Source organism: Salvelinus alpinus, chromosome 30 (assembly GCF_045679555.1).
Source record: "Salvelinus alpinus chromosome 30, SLU_Salpinus.1, whole genome shotgun sequence".
Taxonomy (NCBI): domain Eukaryota; kingdom Metazoa; phylum Chordata; class Actinopteri; order Salmoniformes; family Salmonidae; genus Salvelinus; species Salvelinus alpinus.
Genome location: NC_092115.1, coordinates 42,734,493 through 42,759,817, shown reverse-complemented (window position 1 = coordinate 42,759,817; position 25,325 = coordinate 42,734,493). Strand labels below are relative to the sequence as shown.

Genomic DNA, 25,325 nt, shown 5'->3' with positions numbered 1-25,325 from the left:
TGAACGTTGTACCTTCAGGCGTTTGGAAATTGCTCCCAAGGATGAAACAGACTTGTGTAGGTCTACAATGTTTTTTCTGAAGTCTTGGCTGATTTCTTTTGATTTTCCCATGATGTAAAGCAAAGAGGCACTGAGTTTGAAGGTAGGCCTTGAAATACATCCACAGGTACACCTCCAATTGACTCAAATGATGTCAATTAGCCTATCAGAAGCTTCTAAAGCCATGACATAATTTTCTGGAATTGTCCAAGCTGTTTCAAGGCACAGGAAACTTAGTGTATGTAAACTTCTGACTCACTGGAATTGTGATAAAAGTGAGTAATAATTGAAATAATCTGTCTGTAAACAATTGTTGGAAAAATGCCTTGTGTCATGCACAAAGTAGATGTCCTAACCCACTTGCCAAAACTATAGTTCGTTAACAAGAAATTTGTGGAGTGGTTGAAAAACGAGTGTATGTAAACTTCCGACTTCTGTTTATGTACTGTATATCACGGTCGCAAGGCATATGAACTAACAGGTTATAGAGCAAACAAGTTGGATTCCCCAGTGATTTTATCCATGCACTGCTACTGTGATTCAACCCGCACATCAGTAGTACACACACCCAAAGTCCTACCCTATTCTACATGATCCCTCACATTCCAGAGAATGACATTTTTGTCCCTCTTTTCTCTCTCTCCATTTCTTCTACCCTCCTTCTCTATCTCCTACCTACCCTGACATTTTCTCTCCCATCTCTGGAGGAGAGTCACCTTCTCATATCCATGTTTTATGTAACAGATGATGTATGGAGACAGCGGGAGGACAACAGCGAGGAGAGAAAGAGACTGGCAATGACAGGAAAATCAGTCGAGATTGGATTTACTGATCATCTATAGGAATCCCGGAGAGAGAGCACACAGTATACACCTATACCAGTAGCCTATATCCTCCACCTCCCCCAGTCACATCAAACATGAAGAATATATACATACAGTATGTACACTGCTCAAAAAAATAAAGGGAACACTTAAACAACACAATGTAACTCCAAGTCAATCACACTTCTGTGAAATCAAACTGTCCACTTAGGAAGCAACACTGATTGACAATCAATTTCACATGCTGTTGTGCAAATGGAATAGACAAAAGGTGGAAATTATAGGCAATTAGTAAGACACCCCCAAAAAAGGAATGGTTCTGCAGGTGGTGACCACACACCACTTCTCAGTTCCTATGCTTCCTGGCTGATGTTTTGGTCACTTTTGAATGCTGGCGGTGCTCTCACTCTAGTGGTAGCATGAGACGGAGTCTACAACCCACACAAGTGGCTCAGGTAGTGCAGTTCATCCAGGATGGCACATCAATGCGAGCTGTGGCAAAAAGGTTTGCTGTGTCTGTCAGCGTAGTGTCCAGAGCATGGAGGCGCTACCAGGAGACAGGCCAGTACATCAGGAAACGTGGAGGAGGCCGTAGGAGGGCAACAACCCAGCGGCAGGACCGCTACCTCCGCCTTTGTGCAAGGAGGTGCACTGCCAGAGCCCTGCAAAATGACCTCCAGCAGGCCACAAATGTGCATGTGTCAGCATATGGTCTCACAAGGGGTCTGAGGATCTCATCTCGGTACCTAATGGCAGTCAGGCTACCTCTGGCGAGCACATGGAGGGCTGTGCGGCCCCACAAAGAAATGCCACCCCACACCATGACTGACCCACCGCCAAACCGGTCATGCTGGAGGATGTTGCAGGCAGCAGAACGTTCTCCACGGCGTCTCCAGACTCTGTCACGTCTGTCACATGTGCTCATGTGCTCAGTGTGAACCTGCTTTCATCTGTGAAGAGCACAGGGCGCCAGTGGCGAATTTGCCAATCTTGGTGTTCTCTGGCAAATGCCAAACGTCCTGCACGGTGTTGGGCTGTAAGCACAACCCCCACCTGTGGAAGTCGGGCCCTCATACCACCCTCATGGAGTCTGTTTCTGACCATTTGAGCAGACACATGCACATTTGTGGCCTGCTGGAGGTCATTTTGCAGGGCTCTGGCAGTGCACCTCCTTGCACAAAGGCGGAGGTAGCGGTCCTGCTGCTGGGTTGTTGCCCTCCTACGGCCTCCTCCACGTCTCCTGATGTACTGGCCTGTCTCCTGGTAGCGCCTCCATGCTCTGGACACTACGCTGACAGACACAGCAAACCTTTTTGCCACAGCTCGCATTGATGTGCCATCCTGGATGAACTGCACTACCTGAGCCACTTGTGTGGGTTGTAGACTCCGTCTCATGCTACCACTAGAGTGAAAGCACCGCCACCATTCAAAAGTGACCAAAACATCAGCCAGGAAGCATAGGAACTGAGAAGTGGTCTGTGGTCACCACCTGCAGAACCATTCCTTTTTTGGGGGTGTCTTACTAATTGCCTATAATTTCCACCTTTTGTCTATTCCATTTGCACAACAGCATGTGAAATTGATTGTCAATCAGTGTTGCTTCCTAAGTGGACAGTTTGATTTCACAGAAGTGTGATTGACTTGGAGTTACATTGTGATGTTTAAGTGTTCCCTTTATTTTTTTGAGCAGTGTATTTTATTTTTTGATTGAACCTGTATTTATCAAGGCAAGTCAGTTAAGAACAAATTCTTATTTACAACGACGGCCTACCCCGGCCAAACCCAGACAACGCCGGGCCAATTGTTCTCCGCCCTATGGGACTCCCAATCACGTCCCGAAGTGATACAGCCTGGAATCAAACCAGGGACTGTAGTGACACCTCTTGCACTGAGATGCAGTGCCTTAGACCGCTGCGCCACTCAGCAAGCCAAATATAACTGAGGAGACAACAGCACTAACTGCCCCCAGTATTGCACAGAACTCTCATTTCTCATCGTAATAATCCATTCTGCTCCCAGCCTAAATATTTAATTGGCTTCCCAGGGTGACCTTGTACAGTCCACACATAGACAAAGGGCCCCTCGCCCTCACTTCCCTCTCTTCAATAACATAGGAGAGAGAGAGCTGTTCCGACAGTGTTGTGATGCCAGGAGGACAATACCATCTCAGTACATAGTGCGAGATAATTTGGGTGGTGAATGGTAGAGTCAGGGCCTGGGGTCCAGCATGAGATAAAGGATTAGACAGAGTTTCGGTCATACAAGAAAGCCGGAAGAGTAGGCTTCTGTTGTGGTCAACATTTTCAAAATGTTTCATTCAGTTCCATTCACTGAAAGTTGTTTTCATTTGCCTCCCAGTGCAAAGGGTTAGACATCACTGTCTGAGCCGTCTTCATCTGGTTCTAGCCTGAGGTGAGGAACAGTACGTCATCTCAGAACACCATCGCAGGGCTCTACACGGATTTATTTTCCAAGTAGCTTTTGTGGGAGGAGAAAGTAGCAGTTACCCCTAATCACTCATATGGAGTCACCCACCTAGTAGTTATGGTTAGGATTGGGAGATTGAGGGTAATCTGATCCTACGCCCGTGGTGGAGGGCAAATGCTGTGTGTGTGGTGCTATTTTTTTTTAGGTGAGCGAGCACACATAAAAAAATATATAAAACAGTTGTCATGAGTTTGTACTGACAGATGTAGGCTATTGAATATCAATGTAGAATAGGCATATGCATAAAATGCATCCTCCATTTGCAACCTCTGCCTACATATATCATCTCAAGACGTTTTTATCCATTTTAATACCCTCAAACACCGAGTTAGGCATAGGCCTCCCTCATTTCTAAATAGGCCATTATCACTGTCAGTCATGAATGATAATTCTTCATGTTTTACCGGTGAAATGTCCATACTGCATGTCAATCATTTGATCTCAATCAGTTTAATTGGAATATGCATTAAGATCTTCTTGAATTACTGTTTTGCGAGCGAATAAAAGCATTAACAAACTATTGTATTAGCCTTTCTTGTAGGCTTATTTTGCATTATTCAAAGCATATATCCTACTAGGTGTGTTTTGGACGCATGAGGATTTTTTCTTACTATTCAGCTTCAGATAAGAAATGACTGAGGTGTTTTTGATGTAAAATATGAGAGGCCTGTTTGCTCAGTAGACTTATATGCTATTATATTCCGTGCTGTTTTGTAAAATACTAATACATCCTTATGTGCTCTTGCGAAACATTGATTCAGCTTTGATCTAACTTCACTAATCAAGCACCATTGTGAGAAGTCATAATTTTCTATTTGTAATAATAATAATAAATAATGAGTAGGACTATTAGGAATAGGCAACAGATCTTGATGAGACCCAATCCCTGGGTCTCGACCCCGCCCTGTGCAACTGGGTCCTGGACTTCCTGACGGGCCGCCCCCAGGTGGTGAGGGTAGGTAACAACATCTCCACCCCGCTGATCCTCAACACTGGGGCCCCACAAGGGTGCGTTCTGAGCCCTCTCCTGTACTCCCTGTTCACCCACGACTCCGTGGCCATGCACGCCTCCAACTCAATCATCAAGTTTGCGGACGACACTACAGTGGTAGGCTTGATTACCAACAACGACGAGACGGCCCACAGGGAGGAGGTGAGGGCCCTCGGAGTGTGGTGTCAAGAAAATAACCTCACACTCAACGTCAACAAAACAAAGGAGATGATTGTGGACTTCAGGAAACAGCAGAGGGAGCACCCCCCTGTCCACATCGACGGGACAGTAGTGGAGAAGGTGGAAAGTTTAAGTTCCTCGGTGTACACATCACGGACAAACTGAATTGGTCCACCCACACAGACAGCGTTGTGAAGAAGGCGCAGCAGCGCCTCTTCAACCTCAGGAGGCTGAAGAAATTTGGCTTGTCACCAAAAGCACTCACAAACTTCTACAGATGCACAATCGAGAGCATCCTGTCGGGCTATATCACCGCCTGGTACGGCAACTGCTCCGCCCACAACCGTAAGGCTCTCCAGAGGGTAGTGAGGTCTGCACAACGCATCACCGGGGGCAAACTACCTGCCCTCCAGGACTCCTACACCACCCGATGTCACAGGAAGGCCATAAAGATCATCAAGGACAACAACCATCCGAGCCACTGCCTGTTCACCCCGCTATCATCCAGAAGGCGAGGTCAGTACAGGTGCATCAAAGCAGGGACCGAGAGACTGAAAAACAGCTTCTATCTCAAGGCCATCAGACTGTTAAACAGCCACCACTAACATTTAGTGGCCGCTGCCAACATACTGACTCAACTCCAGCCACTTTAATAATGGGAATTGATGGAAATTATGTAAAAATGTATCACTAGCCACATTAAACAATGCCACTTAATATAATGTTTACATACCCTACATTACTCATCTCATATGTATATGTATATACTGTACTCTATATCATCTACTGCATCTTGCCATCTTTATGTAATACATGTATCACTAGCCACTTTAAACTATGCCACTTTATGTTTACATACCCTACATTACTCATCTCATATGTATATACTGTACTCTATACCATCTACTGCATCTTGCCTATGCCGTTCTGTACCATCACTCATCCATATATCTTTATGTACATATTCTTTATCCCTTTACACTTGTGTGTATAAGGTAGTAGTTGTGGAATTGTTAGGTTAGATTACTTGTTGGTTATTACTGCATTGTCGGAACTAGAAGCACAAGCATTTCGCTACACTCGCATTAACATCTGCTAACCATGTGTATGTGACAAATAAAATTTGATTTGATTTGAGGGTTACTTTAAGCAATTTGACCAAGCGGTCACATATCATTCTGGGTTCCACTGCGCAAGAGGGGGCTGTTAGAGTTCTCTGTCTCCGGCTGTTCTTGTTATATCAGATTTATTTGGCCCATTCAAAATGGTAAAGCCTCTGACCGACTGGCCTCTACACACACGCCTACAGTTATTCATCATACGCACCACCGCCAGAGAGTGAGAAGACAGGGAAGAAACCACCATTTACCGACCTATAGGCTGCTATAGCCTACAGTTATTCAACAGTTAAGATGGCGCCGAAGAGGATGGTTGATGTTCTACATGCTCCTAACCAACTGTGCTATTTTGTGAGTTTTTTTTGCATCGTTTGTAACTTATTTTGTACATAATGTTGCTGCTACTGTCTCTTATAACCGAAAAGAGCTTCTGGACATCAGAACAGCGATTACTCACCTCAAACTGGAAGAAGCTTTTTCCTATGCCTATGCCCACACATATTGTCTCAAGACGTTTTTATCCATTTTAATGGATGGCTGAACGACGACACGAATAATATAGAGCTGGTGGGATTTTCCGTGCACCGGCAGGACACAGAAGCTACGTCTGGTAAGACGAGGGGTGGGGGTGTGTCTCCATATGTCAATAACAGCTGGTGCCCAATGTCTAATATTAAAGAAGTCTTGAGGTATTGCTCACCTGAGGTAGAGTACCTTATGAAGCTGTAGACCACACTATCTACCAAGAGAGTTCTCATCTATGTTATTTGTAGCTGTCTATTTACCACCACAGACCGATGCTGGCACTAAGACCGCACAACCAAATCTATAAGGCCATAAGCAAACAAGAAAAAGCTCATTCAGAAGCGGCACTCCTAGTGGCCGGGGACTTTAATGCAGGCAAACTTAAATCAGTTTGACCAAATTTTTTGCAGCACTATTACTCTAAACCATCTTTACTCCATCTATCTTACCGGCTCAGACGGTGCCTCCTGGACCTCATCCAGGAATCTCTCCAGCAGCCTAAGAGATGTTTGTGGGGGTTCTGGCGTTTTCCACCCCTCTTCTCCCAGCGGTCGCAGGTCACCCAGCCTTAGTAAACCCGCTGCCATCAGTCGCCTCTGCAGGGTGGCCAACTGAACCGATCTCAAATGGATGGCTGGTTGTGGAAGACAGGCTGCTCCCACACCCACAGCCCAGGCTCTACACCACCTTCTCGTGTGGGCCTTAGTAGCTGCCAGACCCTCAGCACCACAGACCTGCTGTACTCAGCCCCTCCAGCTTCATGAGGAATAGCTGCCGGCCCAACCCTTATTCATCAGCTTTCCTCAGCAGCACGCATGCTGGTTCCCTCCAGCCGACATCAGTATGGTCAAGCAGTCTCTGCTTCCGCCTTAAATAAGAATGCAGCCACCCTGCTCTCTAGTTCCACCACGCCCTGTCCTCCTTCGTTTACAGACATGTATAACACCGCCGCTCTCAGCCAGTGATGGCCCGAACAGAAAAAATCCACCAGCTTGTGTTGCAGGTCGGCCCCTCCCAGTTCTTCCTGACTCACCTCTCCGAGCCCAGGTACACGCCCAAAATGTGTACCTGCAAACCCCCTGGAAGCAGAGAGAGTGGTCTATACCCCCATGCTCCAAATAACAGAACTTTGCTCATGCCCCAGTTCACCTTAGCTGACGAAGATCCCTTGTACACCTTCAGACTAGTCTCTAGTGCCTGCATATCCTGCCCATCCCTGACCATCACAGACACGTCATCTGCATACGCCGACACTGCTATGCCTGTCAACACACCCATGCCTGTCCAGCACACTCCCTGCAGTCTCCTGCGTAGGAGGCCCAATAAAGGCTCAATGGCAAGTGTATATAGCTACCCCGATAGAGGGCATCCTTGTCTAATGCCCCGCCTCACCCAGACTGGCCTACTGAGTCCCCCTCCCACCTTGACCATACATGACGCTTCAGCATACCAACACAGACATCACATTATATAGATACTCATGGTCCACTATCAAGCCTTCTCTTGATCTAAAGAGACCAGTCCAAAGTTCACATTAGAACCTCTCGACAAGTCCAACATGTCTCTGATTAACCTGTCTAGCGGAACCCCGAACCCCTCGCCAACAGCCAATAAAATTGCAGGGCGCCAAATACAAATCAACAGAAATCTCATAAATCAAATTTCTCAAACATACAAGTATTAGGCACCATTTTAAAGATACAATTCTCGTTAATCCAGCCACAGTGTCTGATTTCAAAAATGCTTTACAGCGAAAGCTCCACAAACGATTATGTTAGGTCACCACCAAGTCACAGAAAAACACAGCCATTTTTCCCGCCAAAGAGAGGATTCACAAAAAGCACAAATAGAGATAAAATTAATCACTAACCTTTGATGATCTTCATCAGATGACACTCATAGGACTTCATGTTACACAATACATGTATGTTTTGTTCGGTAAAGTTCATATTTATATCCCCAAATCTTATTTTACATTGGCGTGTTAGATTCAGTAGTTCCAAAACATGCAGTGATATTGCAGAGAGCCACATGAATTCACAGAAATAATCATAATAAACTGGGATTCCTGGGAGTGCATTCTGATGAAGATCATCAAAGGTAAGTGAATATTTATAATGCTATTTCTGACTTATGTTGACTCCAACATGGCGGATATCTTCTTGGGTTGTGTTGGTCTCTGAGCGCCGTACTCAGATTATTGCATGGTTTGCTTTTTCCGTAAAGTTTTTTTGAAATCTGACACAGCGGTTGCATTAAGTTTAAATCTGTGAATAACCCTTGTATCTTTTGTTAATGTTAATTATGAGTATTTCTGTGATTTGATGTGGCTCTGTGAAAATTCACGGGATGTTTTGGAGGCAAAGCCAAATGTAAACTGAGGCTTTTGGATATAAATATGAACTTGATCGAACAAAACATATATGTATTGTGTAACATGTTGTCCCGGGAGTGTCATCTGATGAAGAATATCAAAGGTTAGTGATTCATTTTATCAATATTTCTGCTTTTTGTGACTCCTCTCTTTGGTTGGAAAATCGCTGTTTGCTTTCTGTGACTAGTTGCTGACCTAACATAATGATATGTTCTGCTTTCGCCGAAAAGCTTTTTTGAAATCGGACACTGTGGTTGGATTAACGAGAATTTTATCTTTAAAATGATGTCTACTACTTGTATGTTTGAGAAAATTGAATTATGAGATTTCTGTTGATTGAATTTGGCACCCTGCAATTTCATTGGCTGTTGGCGAGGGGCTCCGCTAGCGGAACGGGGTTCCAGTCCTAGACAGGTTGAAGTAATGACGGACTGTCATTTCTCTTTGCTTATTTGAGCTGTTTTTTGCCACAATATGGATTTGGTCTTTACCAAATAGGGCTATCTTCTGTATTCCATCCCTACCTTGTCACAACACAACTGATTGGCTCAAACACATTAAGAAGGAAAGAAATTCCACAAATTCACTTTTAACAAGGCACACCTATTAATTGAAATGCATTTCAGCGGACTACCTCGTGAAGCTGGTTGAGAGAATGCCAAGAGTGTGCAAAGCTGTCATAAAGGTAAAGGGTGGCTACTTTGAAGAATCAAATATAAAATATATTTTGATTTGTTGAACACTTTTCTGCTTACTACATCATTCCATATGTGTAATTTCATAGTTGTGATGTCTTCACTACTATTCTACAATGTATAAAATAGTAAAAATAAAGAAAAACCATGGAATGAGTTGGTGTGTCCAAACTTTTGACTGGTACCTTGTGTGTGTATATCCACCTATACATACATACATACATACATAGATTGCTCGTCCTAGTATTTATATATTTCTTAATTTCATTCTTTTACTTTTAGATCTGTGTTTATTGTTGTGAATTGTTAGATTTGACTGCAATGTTGGAGCTAGGAACACAAGCGTATCGCTACAACCGCAATAACATCTGATAAATACGTGTGTGCAACCAATAGCATTTGATTTGATTTGATGTGTGTATGCATAAAGATAGAAAACCACTACTCACAGCGATGAGGATCTGTGTTGCACTGTGTAGGACCTCTATGTACTGGTACTCCATGAGACAGCCCATGACAGAGATGTAGGACTGGCTGTCCACAGTGCCCACCCCTGGCTGGGTCATCTCTCTCCTCACACACCCTGGACCGCGCTCACTCCACCACGAGTGGTGAGCCGAGATGTTAAACGTCAGCAGGTCACTTTCCTGTAACAAGAAATAAACACACATATTAACATGTAAGAAAGGACACAGAGACAAACATACACACACATTTGTGGATAGATAGGCACAAACAAGGACCTGCACAAACACATATATACAGTATATATACACACAGAAACACTCACACACGTCAATCAATACCCCAATACAGAAATCTAACCCCACAGTTGCCCCGCAGCAACAGTACATGCATTATTAACACAGGACAATGGGTTGCTGTCAGGAATAGTTAATTTGAAGTCTCTCTCTCTCTCTCTCTTTAGAGGCAATGAGAAATATATATTTACACTGCAATAGCAAATTAAATAGACAAACAAAAGGGAAATAAACAAGGGAACCATTAGTAAACATTACACTCACAAAAGTTTTAAAAGAATATAGACATTTCAAATGTTACATTATTGGCTATGTACAGGGTTGTAACACTGTGCGAGTAGTTGAAGTATGACAGAGAATATAAATAAACAGATAAATCTAGGTTGTATTTACAATTTGTGCTCCACTGTTTTCCCTTTTCTCATGGCAACGGGTCACATATATTGCTGCTGTGATTGCACACTGCGGTATTTCGACTAACAGTGGACATATTTGTGGGTCTGTGTGATCTGTGGGAAAAAAGCGTCTCTAATGTGTTCATACATTTGGCAGGAGGTTAGGAAGTGTAGCTCAGTTTCCACCTCATTTTGTGGGCAGTGGGTTCACAGACTGTCTTCTCTCGAGAGTCAGGTCTGCCTATGGTGGCCTCTCTCAATAGCAAGGCTATGCTCACATAGTCAATGATTTTCTTAATTTGGGGTCAGTCACAGGTCAGGTATTCTACCATCGTGTACACTCTGTTTAGGGCCAGATAGCGTTCCAATTTGCTCCGTTTTTTGGTAGATTTTTTCCAGTGTGTCAAAAAGTTATCTTTTTGCTTTCTCATAATTTGGTTGGGTCTGTGTTTCTGTCCTGGAGCCAGATCCTAATTTGGATGTTGAGTTTTATGTTCCATTTGATGGCATAGAAGAACCTTCTTGCCTTGTATGTTAGATCATTCACAGCTTTGTGGAGGTGACCTGTGGTGTTGCTGTTTAGGCCGAGGTAGCTGTAATTCTTTGTGTGTTCTAGTTCAACAGTAGAATTTGTATATGTTTTGTCTTGGCTGCTGGACCTTTTTTGGAATTCAAGTTTTTTGGTCTTACTAAGATTCACTGTCAGGGCCCAAGTCTTACAGAATCTGTGCAGAAGATGTAGATGCTGCTGTAGGCCCTCCTTGTTTGGGGGCAGAAGCACCAGATCATCTGCAAACTGTAGACATTTGATTTCTGAGTCCAGTAAGGTGAGGCCGGGTGCTGCAGACTGTTCTAGTGCCCCCGCCAATTAATTTACATATATGTTGAAGAGGGTCCGGCTCAAGCTGCATTCCTGTCTCACCCCACGGCTCTGAGGAAAGACATCTGTGTGTTTATTGGCTATTTTCAACTGTCATGTGCACTCCTCCCCAACACCGCTTTCCATCAATTTATATAGTGGACTCTCATGCCAAATTGAGTTAAAAGGTTTTTAGAAATGAACAAAGCATGAGAAGACTTTGCTTGTGTTTTTTTTGTCAATAAGGATGTACAGGGTGTATACGTGGTCTGTCGTACGGTATTCTGTTACGAAGACAAATTTGACATTTGCTGAGGACATTGTTTTCACTGAGGAAATGTTGGAGTCTGCTGTTGATGATATTGCAGAGGATTTTTTCAGAGATTACTTCTCACATATTCCACATTTGTGGATTGTGGTCATCAGGCCTTGGTTCCAAATATAAAGGGAAGATGCCAGAGCTGAGGGTAATGTTGAAGAGTTTAAGAACAGCCAGTTTGAATTTGTGGTCTGTATATTTTATCATTTAGTTACCATCAACACCACAGGGCTTTTTGGGTTGGGGGGGGTTGGAATTTGTCCTGCAGCTCATTCAATATAATTTGAGAATCCAGTGGGTTCTGGTAGTCTTTAATAGCTGATTCTAAGTTTAGTAAATTACCATGTATATGTTTTTGCTCTTGATTCTTTGTTATTTGTCCAAAAAGGTTGTAGGTTTATTCATACGTCTCCATTTTGGGTAGATAGCTCTCATGTTGTTTGTTTCGTGTGTTCCAATTTTCTCAGAAGTGTTTTGATTCTATTGATTCTTCAATCACAATGAGCTGTTTTTTTAACATGCTGTTCCTTCTTTTTTCTTAGTGTATTTCTGTATTGTTTGAGTGTTTCGCCATAGTGAAGGCGTAAGCTAAGGTTTACTGGTTCTCTGTGTTTTTGGTTGATAGGATGGTGGAGAAATGACAAGATTGTAATAATGCTGTTATTGCATCAAATGGTTGTTTTATGCAACAGAATAACGGGTTGTTAGAACGCTCATCTGTGTGTGTTCTACTGAGGATGGGCCTCTGGAAGATTTACGATGTCTTTGGGGGATACTGCATTCCAGAGCATGAGTTAATGTTTCTGTTCTATAAGGTACCAGGGAGAGATGACTCCAGGGACAGACCCTGGTCTCTACACAATGAGAACAGTTTTTACAGCAGATACTGTCTGCTTTGAATTATAAGTATCTTTCATACAAATCTTAACCTTGTTACCCATTACATACATCTGTTGTTTGTCATGTAGACTGAAGGGGGTGTATCTTGGCTATAAAAGACCTTTGTATCCTTTGTCTAAATGGGCCCTCAACGAATCATCTGAGGGTATGATCCACTCTGTGTATATGTAATTCTGTGTGATTAGTTAGGTATTTAGTAAATAAATAATTAAACCCAATTTTGTATTGCTGATTCAACTTGTTAGCCAGGGTTCGTGAAGATAACCAAGAATTTACAACTTTCAGATGAGACTGAAATAAGGTGACGATTAATATTGACTGCTATTGATGTAAAATATTACTAGGTCTTTAAGAGTTTATAGATAACTGCTCTGCTCTATAAATATTATTTCGTGGTGCCCCGACTTTATACTTAATTACATTTACATGATTAGCTCAATCAGGTAATATTACTTACAGAGAAAGGATTTAATAGAATAGCAGGTCATATCACTTAATCTGGCATAGCTAAAGACACGACAGGGTTATATACAGTATATAGTTTTTTTCCTACTGGTAAGAATACAAGAGCTGGTGAAAGTGAGCTCGCTGGGCTATATCGGACTGTAAGGGATTCAGAGGGACATTTGCAGTAGAGGTCTGAATAGTTGAATCAGAAAAGTTCTGTGATCATTTTTGATTACTGTTGCTGGGTTTTATAGTTCAGGTAACACCAGTGAATTTGAGCAGGAAGTTAATATATTCTTGCATTAGAATCTTCCATTACGTGGAACAATGTCTGGTCATTCAAGTGGATTGCAGTTTGAGTTTTATTTACAGGGACAGTGCACATTTTTATTTTTTTAATTTTTTTATTTATTTATTTTTATTTTTTATTTTTTTTTACCGTTATTTTACCAGGTAAGTTGACTGAGAACACGTTCTCATTTGCAGCAACGACCTGGGGAATAGTTACAGGGGAGAGGAGGGGGATGAATGAGCCAATTGTAAACTTTAATTAATCAACGTTTCAGTAAAAGTGGCAGTTTTAGCCTGCCGGCTAATTTTCAACCGCAGTCCCTGGGCAGGTTATTAAAAAACATTTACAATAATAATACAGACAATCAATGAGCAGTGAGCACAAGCAGAGCAGAGCAACATAGAACAAGCAATATGTAGCACAGTCAGTGTAGTCAGCTCAGCTATCCCCATTGAGACTGTATCTGTGCCTCGATTGAGGTTGGGCAAAACTAAACATGGCAGTGTTCGCCTTAGCAATCTCACTAGAATAAAGACCTCCTCCATTCCTGCCATTATGGAAAGAGATTGTGATACCTCACATCTCAAAATAGGGCTACATAATGTTAGATCCCTTACTTCCAAGGCAGTTATAGTCAATTAACTAATCACTGATCATAATCTTGATGTGATTGGCCTGACTGAAACATGGCTTAAGCCTGATGAATTGACTGTGTTAAATGAGTCCTCACCTCCTGGTTACACTAGTGACCATATCCCCCGTGCATCCCGCAAAGGCGGAGGTGTTGCTAACATTTATGATAGCAAATTTCAATTTACAAAAAAAAGTCATTTTTGTCTTTTGAGCTTCTAGTCATGAAATCTATGCAGCTTACTCAATCACTTTTTATAGCTACTGTTTACAGGCCTCCTGGGCCATATACAACGTTCCTCACTGAGTTCCTAATCGGACTACCTATTGTTGTCATGGCAGATAAAGTCACCAAAAATTTGAATTTTAATATTCACATGGAAAAGTCCACAGACCAATTCCAAAAGTTGATTTTGTCCAACATGTCTCCGTACCGACTCACTGCCACAGTCATGCTCCGGACCTAGTTTTGTCCCGTGGAATAAATGTTGTGGATCTTAATGTTTTTCCTCATAATCCTGGACTATCGGACCACCATTTTACTACGTTTGCAATCACAACAAATAATCTGCTCAGACCCCAACCAAGGAGCATCAAAAGTCGTGCTACTGATTCTCGGACAACCCAAAGATACCTGGATGCTCTTCCAGACTCCCTCCACCTACCCAAGGACGTCAGAGTAAAAGAAACAGCTAACCACCTAACTGAGGAACTCAATTTAACCTTGCGTAATACCCTAGATGCAGTCGCACCCCTAAAAACAAAAAACATTTGTCATAAGCAACTAGCTCCATTGTATACAGAAAATACCAGAGACCTGAAGCAAGCTTCCACAAAATTTGTCAGGTTTTGGCCAGGACTGTTCAGGTTTTGTTCACTAGATGTCCCCCTTGCACCTTTTTTGTACCTTTTGTTTTTTCTTGCCCTAATTATTGTTTGCACCTGTAAGTCATTCCCTTGTTAGTATTTAACCCTGTGTGTTCCTCAGTTCCTTGCTCAGTGTTTGTATGTTAGCACCCAGCCCCAGCCTTTGTGAACATTTTTCTCTTGTTGAATTTTCCAGAGGTTCTCTGGTTTTATTCTCGTGTATTTTTGGATTGATCTTTTGAGGTTTGTTTTTTCCCTTGCTGTTTTTACCACTTTGTGGATTTTCTTTTGTATTTTGGAAGATATCTATTTTTTATTAAACCACCATCTCTAGTACTGCTGTGTCTGCCTCATCTTCTGGGTTCTGCCAATTATTAGTGACTGTTTCTCGCACCGGGTCCTGACAGAAACACTGAGCCATTAATATGAACCCAGAGGCAGCCAGTACCCAGGACTTTTTTCCCATGCTGTCCCACCACGAGGGGACTGTCCAACGTCACGAAGCTGCTCTGGTTCAGCAAGAGGCCTTACTGGCTGGACATTCTCAACTTCTGTCGGAGATGATGACTTCCCTAAAGCAGATTTCTGATCAACTTTCTCCTGCAACCGCTTCTGCTCCAGTTCATCAGATTCAAGTGCCCGTGGCAGTTAACCCCCTGGCTGAACCTCGTCTGCCGCCTCCCCAACGGTTCTCAGGTGATCCGAGTGTTTGTAAGGTTTTTTTTACCCAATGTTCTCTCTCCTTCGAGCTGCAACCCTCGTCGTTTCCCACCGACCGGTCCAAGATAGCATACATCATCACCCTGCTGTCGGAAAAAGCCCTAGCCTGGGCTACTGCTGTGTGGGATGCCCAAAGTCCCTGCTGTGCCAGCTACTCTACCTTTGCTGAAGAATTCAAGCGAGTGTTTCAAGGTCCTACCAGCGGTCCTGACTCAGCCAAACAGCTCCTGACTCTCCGCCAAGGTCGGCGCAGCGTGACGGACTATGCCATCCAGTTCCACACGGTGGCAGCAGCGAGCGGCTGGAACGACGAGGCGCTCACAGTGTGCTTTTTGAAGGGTCTTTCCGACACCATCCAAGATGAACTGGCCACTCGGGAACCACCAGACAACCTCGAGTCCCTGATCAAGTTGGCTTCACGCATAGACCTGCGTCTGAGAGAGAGAGAGCTCAACCGTAGATATCTCACCCTAGCTCCTATCGGTCCCAGCTCCGAGTCTCCACCTTTATCCTCGCTGACTCCACCGGAACCCATGCAGGTTGGACGCATCTCCCAGGCTGAGAGAGACCGCCGGATGAGGGAGCGATGCTGTCTATATTGCGGCAAACCGGGCCATTTCCTCTCCACGTGTCCCGGGCTCCAGGGAAAACGCACTCTCCCGTGCAGGCCTGGGAGGACTGTAACGGGAAACATAACCTCCTCCCATCCATCCAACTCCCGCCTGCTCATTCCAGTTACCCTTTCCTGGGACAACCACGAGCTTCCCCTTCAAGCCTTGGTAGACTCTGGAGCCGCAGGTAACTTCATGGATGGTGTCTGGGCGAAGGAAAATGGCGTTCCCTCTGAACCTCTAAGTGATCCCATAAGGGTTACTACGTTGGATGGAAGCCCTTTGGGATCTGGACTTGTCACTCGTGTCACTACCCCCTTGCGACTTTCAGTTTCCCAACACCAGGAAGTGATGAACTTTCATCTGACCTCGTGTTCCGAGTTCCCTCTCGTCCTTGGATACCCCTGGCTTCACAGCCATAACCCTCACATCGACTGGTCTGTGGGCACTATCAAGCAGTGGGGTCCTACGTGCCAAGCCACTTGTATCTTCCCAAGTTCCCCGAGTTCCCCTCCCGAGTCTCTAGAATCCATCGACCTGTCCCGAGTTCCCGAGTGTTACCATGACCTCAAACCGGTATTTAGCAAACAGAGGGCCACCAAACTACCACCCCATAGACCTTACGATTGCCCCATCGACCTGTTTCCGGGCACATGCCCCCCCAGGGGTCGGATCTTTTCCCTATCTCCTCCCGAACGAGCTGCTATGGATACCTACATCAAGGACTCTCTGGCAGCAGGCCTCATGCGTCCATCCACCTCGCCGGCGGGAGCAGGGTTTTTCTTTGTGGCCAAAAAAGACGGGGGATTACGTCCTTGCATCGACTACCGGGGACTTAATGCCATAACCGTCCGTAACCGCTACCCGCTACCCCTTATGGCCACAGCCTTTGAGCTGCTCCAGGAAGCAGTGGTCTTCACTAAGCTTGACCTGCGGAACGCATACCATCTTGTGCGGATCAAACCCGGTGACGAGTGGAAGACCGCTTTCAACGCGCCTACTGGTCACTACGAATACTTGGTGATGCCCTTCGGCCTGACAAACGCTCCAGCTGTGTTCCAAGCGCTCATAAACGATGTGCTTAGGGATATGCTTAACATCTTCGTGTTTGTTTACTTGGATGACATCCTCATCTTTTCGAGCTCCCTTCAAGAACACACTAAGCATGTCAGACAAGTACTCAAACGCCTCCTTGACAGCCATTTGTACGTTAAGCCGGAAAAATGTGAATTCCATTCCTCCCGAGTACAATTCCTGGGATTTGTAGTGGAACCCGGTCGAGTCCAGATGGACCCCACGAAGGTAGGGGCGGTAGCGGATTGGCCTACCCCCAAGTCCGTTAAGGAAGTTCAGCGTTTCCTGGGCTTCACTAACTTTTACCGCAAGTTCATCAAGAACTTCAGCTCGGTGGCAGCCCCTCTCTCAGCTGTAACCAAGGGTGGCAACACAAGGTTTCTGTGGGGAAGAGAAGCTGAGACGGCCTTCCAAGGACTCAAGCAGCGCATCCTCTCTGCTCCCATTCTGACACTACCAACGGCGGATTAACCTTTTGTGGTGGAGGTAGACGCATCAGAGGTTGGGGTTGGAGCTGTCCTGTCTCAGAGGGGTGAAGACAAGAAGCTTCATCCTTGCGCCTTCTTCTCTCACCGGCTTACCCCGGCCGAGAGGAATTACGATGTGGGGGATCGTGAACTCCTAGCGGTTAAGATGGCATTGAAGGAATGGAGACACTGGCTCGAGGGGGCTTCTCAACCGTTTCAAGTGCTTACGGACCACAAAAATCTGGAGTATATCCAGCAGGCGAAGCGGTTGAACTCCAGACAAGCTCGATGGTCTCTTTTCTTCAGCCGATTTCAGTTTATCCTCACCTATAGACCCGGGTCGAAGAATCTCAAACCGGACGCCTTGTCACGAATCTACTCTCCTGCCATTCGAGAAGATACTGACATGACTGTCCTTCCGGCCGCTAAGATCGTGGCTCCGATCTCGTGGCAAGTGGAGGATACCGTGAAACAAGCCCAAGCCATCGAACCGGGCCCTGGAGGAGGTCCTGCCAATCGGTTGTTTGTTCCCAAGGCAGCAAGGTCCCAAGTCCTTCTGTGGGGGCACTCCTCTCGCCTCACCTGTCACCCGGGCGTAGGTCGCACCTTGGAGTTCATCCAGCGTAAGTTCTGGTGGCCCACCATAAAAGAAGACGTTGCCACTTTCGTCAAGGCCTGTTCCGTGTGCTGCCAGGGCAAATCTTCTCACCTCCGCCCTCAAGGACTCCTTCACCCTCTATCTATTCCCCACCGACCCTGGTCCCATATCTCATTGGACTTTATTACTGGCCTTCCTCCGTCCCATGGTAATACAACTATCCTAGTCATCATCGACAGGTTTTCTAAGGCGGCCAGGTTCGTTCCCTTGACTAAGTTACCTTCTGCCAAGGAAACGGCTGAGTTGGTGATTAACCATGTGTTCCGAGTCTTCGGCATTCCGCAAGATATGGTTTCCGACAGAGGTCCCCAGTTCGCCTCAAGGTTTTGGAAGGCCTTCTGCCAACTCATAGGGGCCACTGCCAGTCTATCTTCAGGGTACCATCCGGAGTCCAATGGCCAAACCGAGAGGATGAATCAAGAGCTGGAAACCACCCTCAGATGTATGGTCTCCAACAACCCGTCCACATGGTCGTCCTTCATGGTTTGGGCCGAGTACGCGCACAACACCTTGTGCTCCTCCTCCACTGGTATGTCCCCGCACGAGTGTCAGTTTGGCTATGCTCCTCCATTGTTCCCGAACCAGGAGGCAGAAGTCAGTGTGCCTTCAGCCTCGAGGTTCATCAGACGCTGTCGGCTTACGTGGAAGAAGGCCCGTCTTAATCTTCTGCGTTCCTCACAGAGGTACCAACAACAAGCCAACAGACGTCGCCGTCCCGGGCCTACCCTGCGCCTCGGCCAGAGAGTATGGCTCTCAACCAAGAATTTACCGCTACGGGTGGAGTCTCGCAAACTGTCCCAGAAATTCATCGGTCCCTTTAAGGTTGCCAGAAAAGTGAACCCCGTTACTTTTCGCCTGCACTTACCCAGATCCCTTAAAATTAATCCCACGTTTCACATTTCTTTATTAAAACCTGTTGTTTTTTCTCCCCTTATCCCGGCAGGCAGACCTCCCCCTCCGCCCCGTATCATCGGAGGCCAGTCGGCTTATACCGTCCATCGGATACTGGATTCCCGCCGGGTGCAGCGGTCCTGGCAGTATCTGGTGGACTGGGAAGGCTACGGTCCCGAGGAGCGCTCCTGGGTTCCTGCCAAGGACATACTGGACCCTGACCTCATTCGTCAGTTCAGGGTCCTCCACCCTGAGAAGGCTGGTAGGAACGTCAGGAGCCGTTCCTAGGGGGGGGATTCTGTCAGGTTTTGGCCAGGACTGTTCAGGTTTGGCGCTACACCAAACTGGATGTCTCCCGACTAGCTTGGAAAGACAGTACCGTGCAGTATCGAAGAGTGCCCACTGCTGCTCGATCATCCTATTTTTTCAACTTAATTGAGGAGAATAAGAACATTCAAAAAAAAGTCGCAAAGCTAACTAAAAAGCAGCATTCCTCAAGAGAGAACGGCTTTCACTTCAGCCGTGATAAATTCATGAACTTCTTTGATGAAAAAATCATGATCATTTGAAAGCAAATTACGGACTCCTCTTTAAATCTGTGTATTTCTCCAAAGCTCAGTTGTCCTGAGTCTGCACAGCTCTGCCAGGACCTAGGATCAAGAGAGACACTTAAGTGTTTTAGTACTATATCTCTTGACATATTGATGAAAATAATCATGGCCTCTAAACCTTTAAACTGTATACTGGACCCTATTCCAACTAAACTACTGAAAGAGCTGCTTCCTGTGCTTGGCTCTCCTATGTTGAATATAATAAACGGCTCCCTATCACCCGGATGTGTACCAAACTCACTAAAAGTGGCAGTAATAAAGCATCTCTTGAAAAAGCCGCAGGCCTCCTTACTGTCCTTAGAATTTCTAAGCAAACAGCTGGAGGCAGGGCTTCCTCCTATAGAGCTCAATTTTGATGGAATGGTCTGCCTATCCATGTGAGAGACGCAGACTTTGTCTCAACCTTTAAGTCTTTATTGAAGACTCATCTCTTCAGTAAGATCCTATGATTGAGTGTAGTCTGGCGCAGGAGCAACAAACCGCCCTTGCTGTCTCTGCCTGGCCGGTTCCCCTCTCTCCACTGGGATTCTCTGTCTCTAACCCTATTACAGGGGCTGAGTCACTGGCTTACTGGTGCTCTTCCATGCCGCCCCTAGGAGGGGTGCGTCACTTGAGTGGGTTGAGTCACTGACATGATCTTCCTGTCTGGGTTGGCTCCCCCTTGGGTTGTGCCGTGGCAGAGATCTTTGTGGGCTATACTCGGCCTTGTCTCAGGATGGTAAGTTGGTGGTTGAAGATATCCCTCTATTGGTGTGGGGGCTGTGCTTTGGCAAAATGGGTGGAGTTATATCCTGCCTGTTTGGCCCTGTCCGGGGGTATCGTCGGACGGGGCCACAATGTCTCCCGACCCCTCCTGTCTCAACCTCCAGTATTTATGCTGCAGTAGTTTATGTGTCGGGGGGCTAGGGTCAGTCTGTTATATCTGGAGTATTTCTCCTGTCTTATCCGGTGTCCTGTGTGAATTTATGTATGCTCTCTCTAATTCTCTCTCTTTCTCTCTTTCTTTCTCTCTCTCTCGGAGGACCTGAGCCCTAGGACCATGCCTCAGGACTACCTGGCATGATGTCCCTAGTCCACCTGGCCGTGCTGCTGCTCCAGTTTCAACTGTTCTGCCTGCGGCTATGGAACCCTGACCTGTTCCAGACCTGTCCCTCTTCCAGACCTGCTGTTTTCAAGTCTCTAGGGACAGCAGGAGCGGTAGAGATACTCTTAATGATCAGCTATGAAAAGCCAACTGACATTTACTCCAAAGGTGCTGACATGCACCCTTGACAACCACTGTGATTATTATTATTTGACCATGCTGGTCATCTATGAGCATTTGAACATCTTGGCCATGTTCTGTTATAATCTCCAGCCAGCACAGCCAGAAGAGGACTGGCCACCCCTCATAGCCTGGTTCCTCACTAGGTTTCTTCCTATGTTCCTTGCCTTTCTAGGGAGTTTTTCCTAGCCACCGTTCTTCTACACCTGCATTGCTTGCTGTATGGGGTTTAAGGCTGGGTTTCTGTACAGCACTTTGACATCAGCTGATGTAAGAAGGGCATTATAAATACATTTGATTGAATTTGATTGATAGCATGCAAAAAGCTACAAAACAAAATACATAAAAGCAACAAAGTGTTTCCACGCCTCACCAGCCACAGACAACATGGAATGCGGTAATACACAGCTAGGGATTATTTTCACTAGTCTGATTGGCCTCTAACCATGTCTTCATGTTATTTTTTAAGGTGTGATAGGTGGTACAGTTGAGTTGTGTGTGTCTGATGGCAGGATATTCCAGACATGATCTGCTGCCATAGGTTTGGGTTTCTGTTTAACAAAATTACTGAGTGGAGGGGGAGCCAGGCCATTTAGAATCTTGAATACAAGACATGCGTCGATGTATTGCACAAGATTTTTCCAACTAAGGAGCTCTGAGGATGTAACAGTGATGATGGCTATTGGGTTTCCTATCAAGTACTTTGAGAGCCTGTTTGCAGACAAACTGAATGGGTTTTAATGTTGTACAGCAAGCTTGGGCCAAACTAGTCAGGTAGTATGTTAAGTAGGGGAGTATCATAGATTTGAAGTACAGTTTTGCTACCTCTGTAGTCAAAAAAAATGTATAGTTCGGAAATGAGCTAGTTTGAATTTGGATATTTCAGATACCTCTTTCACCCGCTTTTCAAAAGAGAGGTTGGAATTAGCTATGATGCCAAGGTACTTAAAATTGGATACCACCTGGAGCTTTTCCCCTGACACAGACATCTGGCTCAGTAGCATCTGTTGCCCTCTTCGTGAGGAACATGCATTTTTTATATTGAGATGCAAACATGAGTCACTGAGCCACTTTGTAACCTGGACCATTACAGCAGTGAGTTCTTGTGCAGCTTGTTGTTTGCTCTTTGCATGCACATATATCACTGTATCATCTGCATACATTTGAACTTCAGACCCAGTACAGACAGAAGGCAAATCCTTAATGTACAGGCTGAACGGTATTGACCCTTGGCGCACGCCCACATCATAGCTAAGAGTGGGCGACAGTTCGTTTGGACTATTACGCTGATGAGACAGCACCAACTTTTTAAAGGTTCTAGATTTGTTAACCTGTCTAGGATGAGAGTGGCGCTAGCGGCACTCCCCCCCCACCCCCACTGAAAAACCAGTGCCGCGAAATTCAAAAAAAATATTTTTTTTAAATATTTAACTTTCACACATTAAAGTCCAATACAGCTAATGAAAGACACAGATCTTGTGAATCCAGTCAACATGTCCGATTTTTTAAATGTTTTACAGGGAAGACACAATATGTAAAGATGTACACATTAGCACCTAAAAACACATTAGCATAATCCACCATCTTTTATTTGTCCACCAACACCAGTAGCTATCACCAATTCGGCTAAACTAAGATATTTATAGCCCCTAACCAAGAAAAAAACTAATCAGATGACAGTCTGATAACATATTTATGGTATGGGATAGGTTTTGTTAGAAAAAAGTGCATATTTCAGGTAGATGGCATAGGTTACAACTGCACCCACCGTCACAAATGGAATAGAAAAACTACTTAGAGCAACGTGTTTACCTACTTACTAATCATCAAACATTTCGTAAAAATACACAGCATACACGAATCGAAAGACACAGATCCTGTGAATACAGACAATATTTCAGATTTTCTAAGTGTCTTACAGCGAAAACACAATAAATCGTTATATTAGCATAGCACATAGCACATAGCAGCCCAGCATTGATTCTAGCCAAAGTGAGCGATAAAAGTAAACATCGCCAAAATATATTAATTTTTTCACTAACCTTCTCAGAATTCTTCAGATGACACTCCTGTAACATCATATTACACAATCCATATAGAGTTTGATCGAAAATGTTTATATTTAGCCACCAAAATCATGGTTAGACAATGTGAAATGTAGACAAGCTGGTAAAGAAAAAGTCCTTGCGCCACTTAGACAGTGATCTACTCTTATACATAAATACTCATAAACGTGACTAAAAAATATAGGGTGGACAGGGATTGATAGACAATTTAATTCTTAATACAATTGCGTTATTACATTTTTTAATTTATCCTTACTTTTCAATACAGTTTGCGCCAAGCGAAGCTACGTCAAAAAACATGGCGTCCTAAGCCACTAAAATGTTTCGACAGAAACACGATTTATCATAATAAAAATGTCCTACTTTGAGCTGTTCTTCCATCGGTATCTTGGGCAAAGGATCCTTTCTTGGGTCCAATCGTCTTTTGGTGGAAAGCTGTCCTCTTGCCATGTGGAAATGCCAACTGCGTTCGGGATGAACTGGAAGCGTGCCCAGCAATTCACAGCTTTTCAGAAATAAATGTCCCAAAATCGCACTAAACGGATATAAATTGCTATAAAACGCTTTAAATTAACTACCTTATGATGTTTTTAACTCCCATAACGAGTAGAAACATGACCCGAGTAATATTACTCCCTCCACTAATGCTTGGAACAGGTGCGGGTCGGTGCCCTCTATGCGCATGACGCAGCTCCAAAAGAATGATTAGCCTCAGGGTTTTTTAATTTATAGTGCCTGTGAACGCGCAATCGACACGATTCAAATCGTCATCACGTAAAGACATCCAGGGGAAGACGTAAGCAGTGTCCGTATAGTCATAGCAATAACAGTGGCCTTTTAACTGACTCCAGACCAGTGGCCAAAATTTCTGGAATCTGACTCCATGTCAGGGAAATTGCTGTAGAATGGGCTCTGTTCCACTTAGAGACAAAATTTCAACTCCTATAGAAACTATAGACTGTTTTCTATCCAATAATAATAATAATATGCATATTGTACGATCAAGAACTTTGTGGGAAGCCGTTTCAAAAAATTACACGATTAGCATAAATAGCCACAACAGCGCCCTCATCCCCAACAGGTTAAACAACAGGTTTATATTTTTCCTACTTAAAACTTCTTGTCACTACAGGGGGTGCTGTTTCAACTTCGACATTTTGCGTCTCCAAATTAAACTGCCTCGTACTCAATTCTTGCTCGTACAATATGCATATTATTATTACTATTGGATAGAAAACAATCTCTAGTTTCTAAAACCGTTTGAATTATGTCTGTGGGTGAACCAGAACTCTTTCTACAGCGAAAATCATGACAGGACATGTGAAGGTCAGAAAAATAGTCTCTGTTCTCAGATCAGTTTAAAGCTCTGTGTGTGCCCTATGGATCGAAATGAACTGCACCCGCCTTCCCCTGGATGTCAGTAACCAATGAGAAGTGGAATAGTGTTTCTACGTATTTCTCAGAGCTTATAAAAGGGCAAGGAACGAAGTGCGCTCTCTTTTCGACTTCCGCCATTACGCAACGCAAGACCTCAGGATAGCATTTTGAAACGCTCAGTTATCGGCCTTAGATATGTCCGTCTGTAATTTCATTCAGGTATAGGTGTTAGAAACATCATAACTAAGTTATTTGAAACAGATTTATATCAGTTTATGCGAGTATATTGCTATTTTCGGAATTTTCGTAGTATTGCGTTTGAGGATTTGGACATGTGTGTGCCACGTAGATAATGTTAGCTGCTAGTTACGAAGTTCAAGTGGACGTTTTACAACAAAGCAACGATTCCTTTGGACAAAAGGACACCTTGCCCAAGATTCTGATGGAAGCTCGTCCAAAAGTAAGAGCTATTTTTGATTTTATTCCGTATTTATGTGGAAAAATGTAAACGCATTTTTCGGCCATTATTGCGGCACTAGTCTGGCTGTAACGCACACTGTATGTCTAGTAACGTTAATTTTAAAAATCTAAATCAGCGGTTGTGTCACGATCGTCTTCTTGAGAGAGATTGGACCAAGGCGCAGCGTGTGCAAAATACATCTTCTTTTATTGAGAAGAGAGAGAAAAACACAAAACGAACACTATATACAAACTAACAAAACAACAAACGACCGTGAAGCTAAATAACGTAAGTGCACAGACAAGCAACAAACGTTCAACATAGACAACTACCCACAAAAGCCTACTGCCCATGGCAGCCTTAAATATGGCTCCCAATCAGAGACAATGAATGACAGCTGTCTCTGATTGAGACCCAATCTAG

General features: G+C 44.5%; 1 protein-coding gene across 3 annotated transcripts in view; it reads right to left on the bottom strand.

Moving 5' to 3' along the window:
• The window catches only part of LOC139559532 (sodium/potassium-transporting ATPase subunit beta-1-interacting protein 4-like), a 132,932-nt gene that overhangs the window by 47,586 nt on the left and 60,021 nt on the right, over window positions 1-25,325 (bottom strand). For all 3 annotated transcript variants that reach the window (XM_071375612.1, XM_071375613.1, XM_071375614.1), the window contains exon 4: window positions 9,683-9,880. In XM_071375612.1, the coding sequence (XP_071231713.1) occupies window positions 9,683-9,880 (198 nt within the window). The remainder of the gene's footprint in view (window positions 1-9,682; window positions 9,881-25,325) is intronic.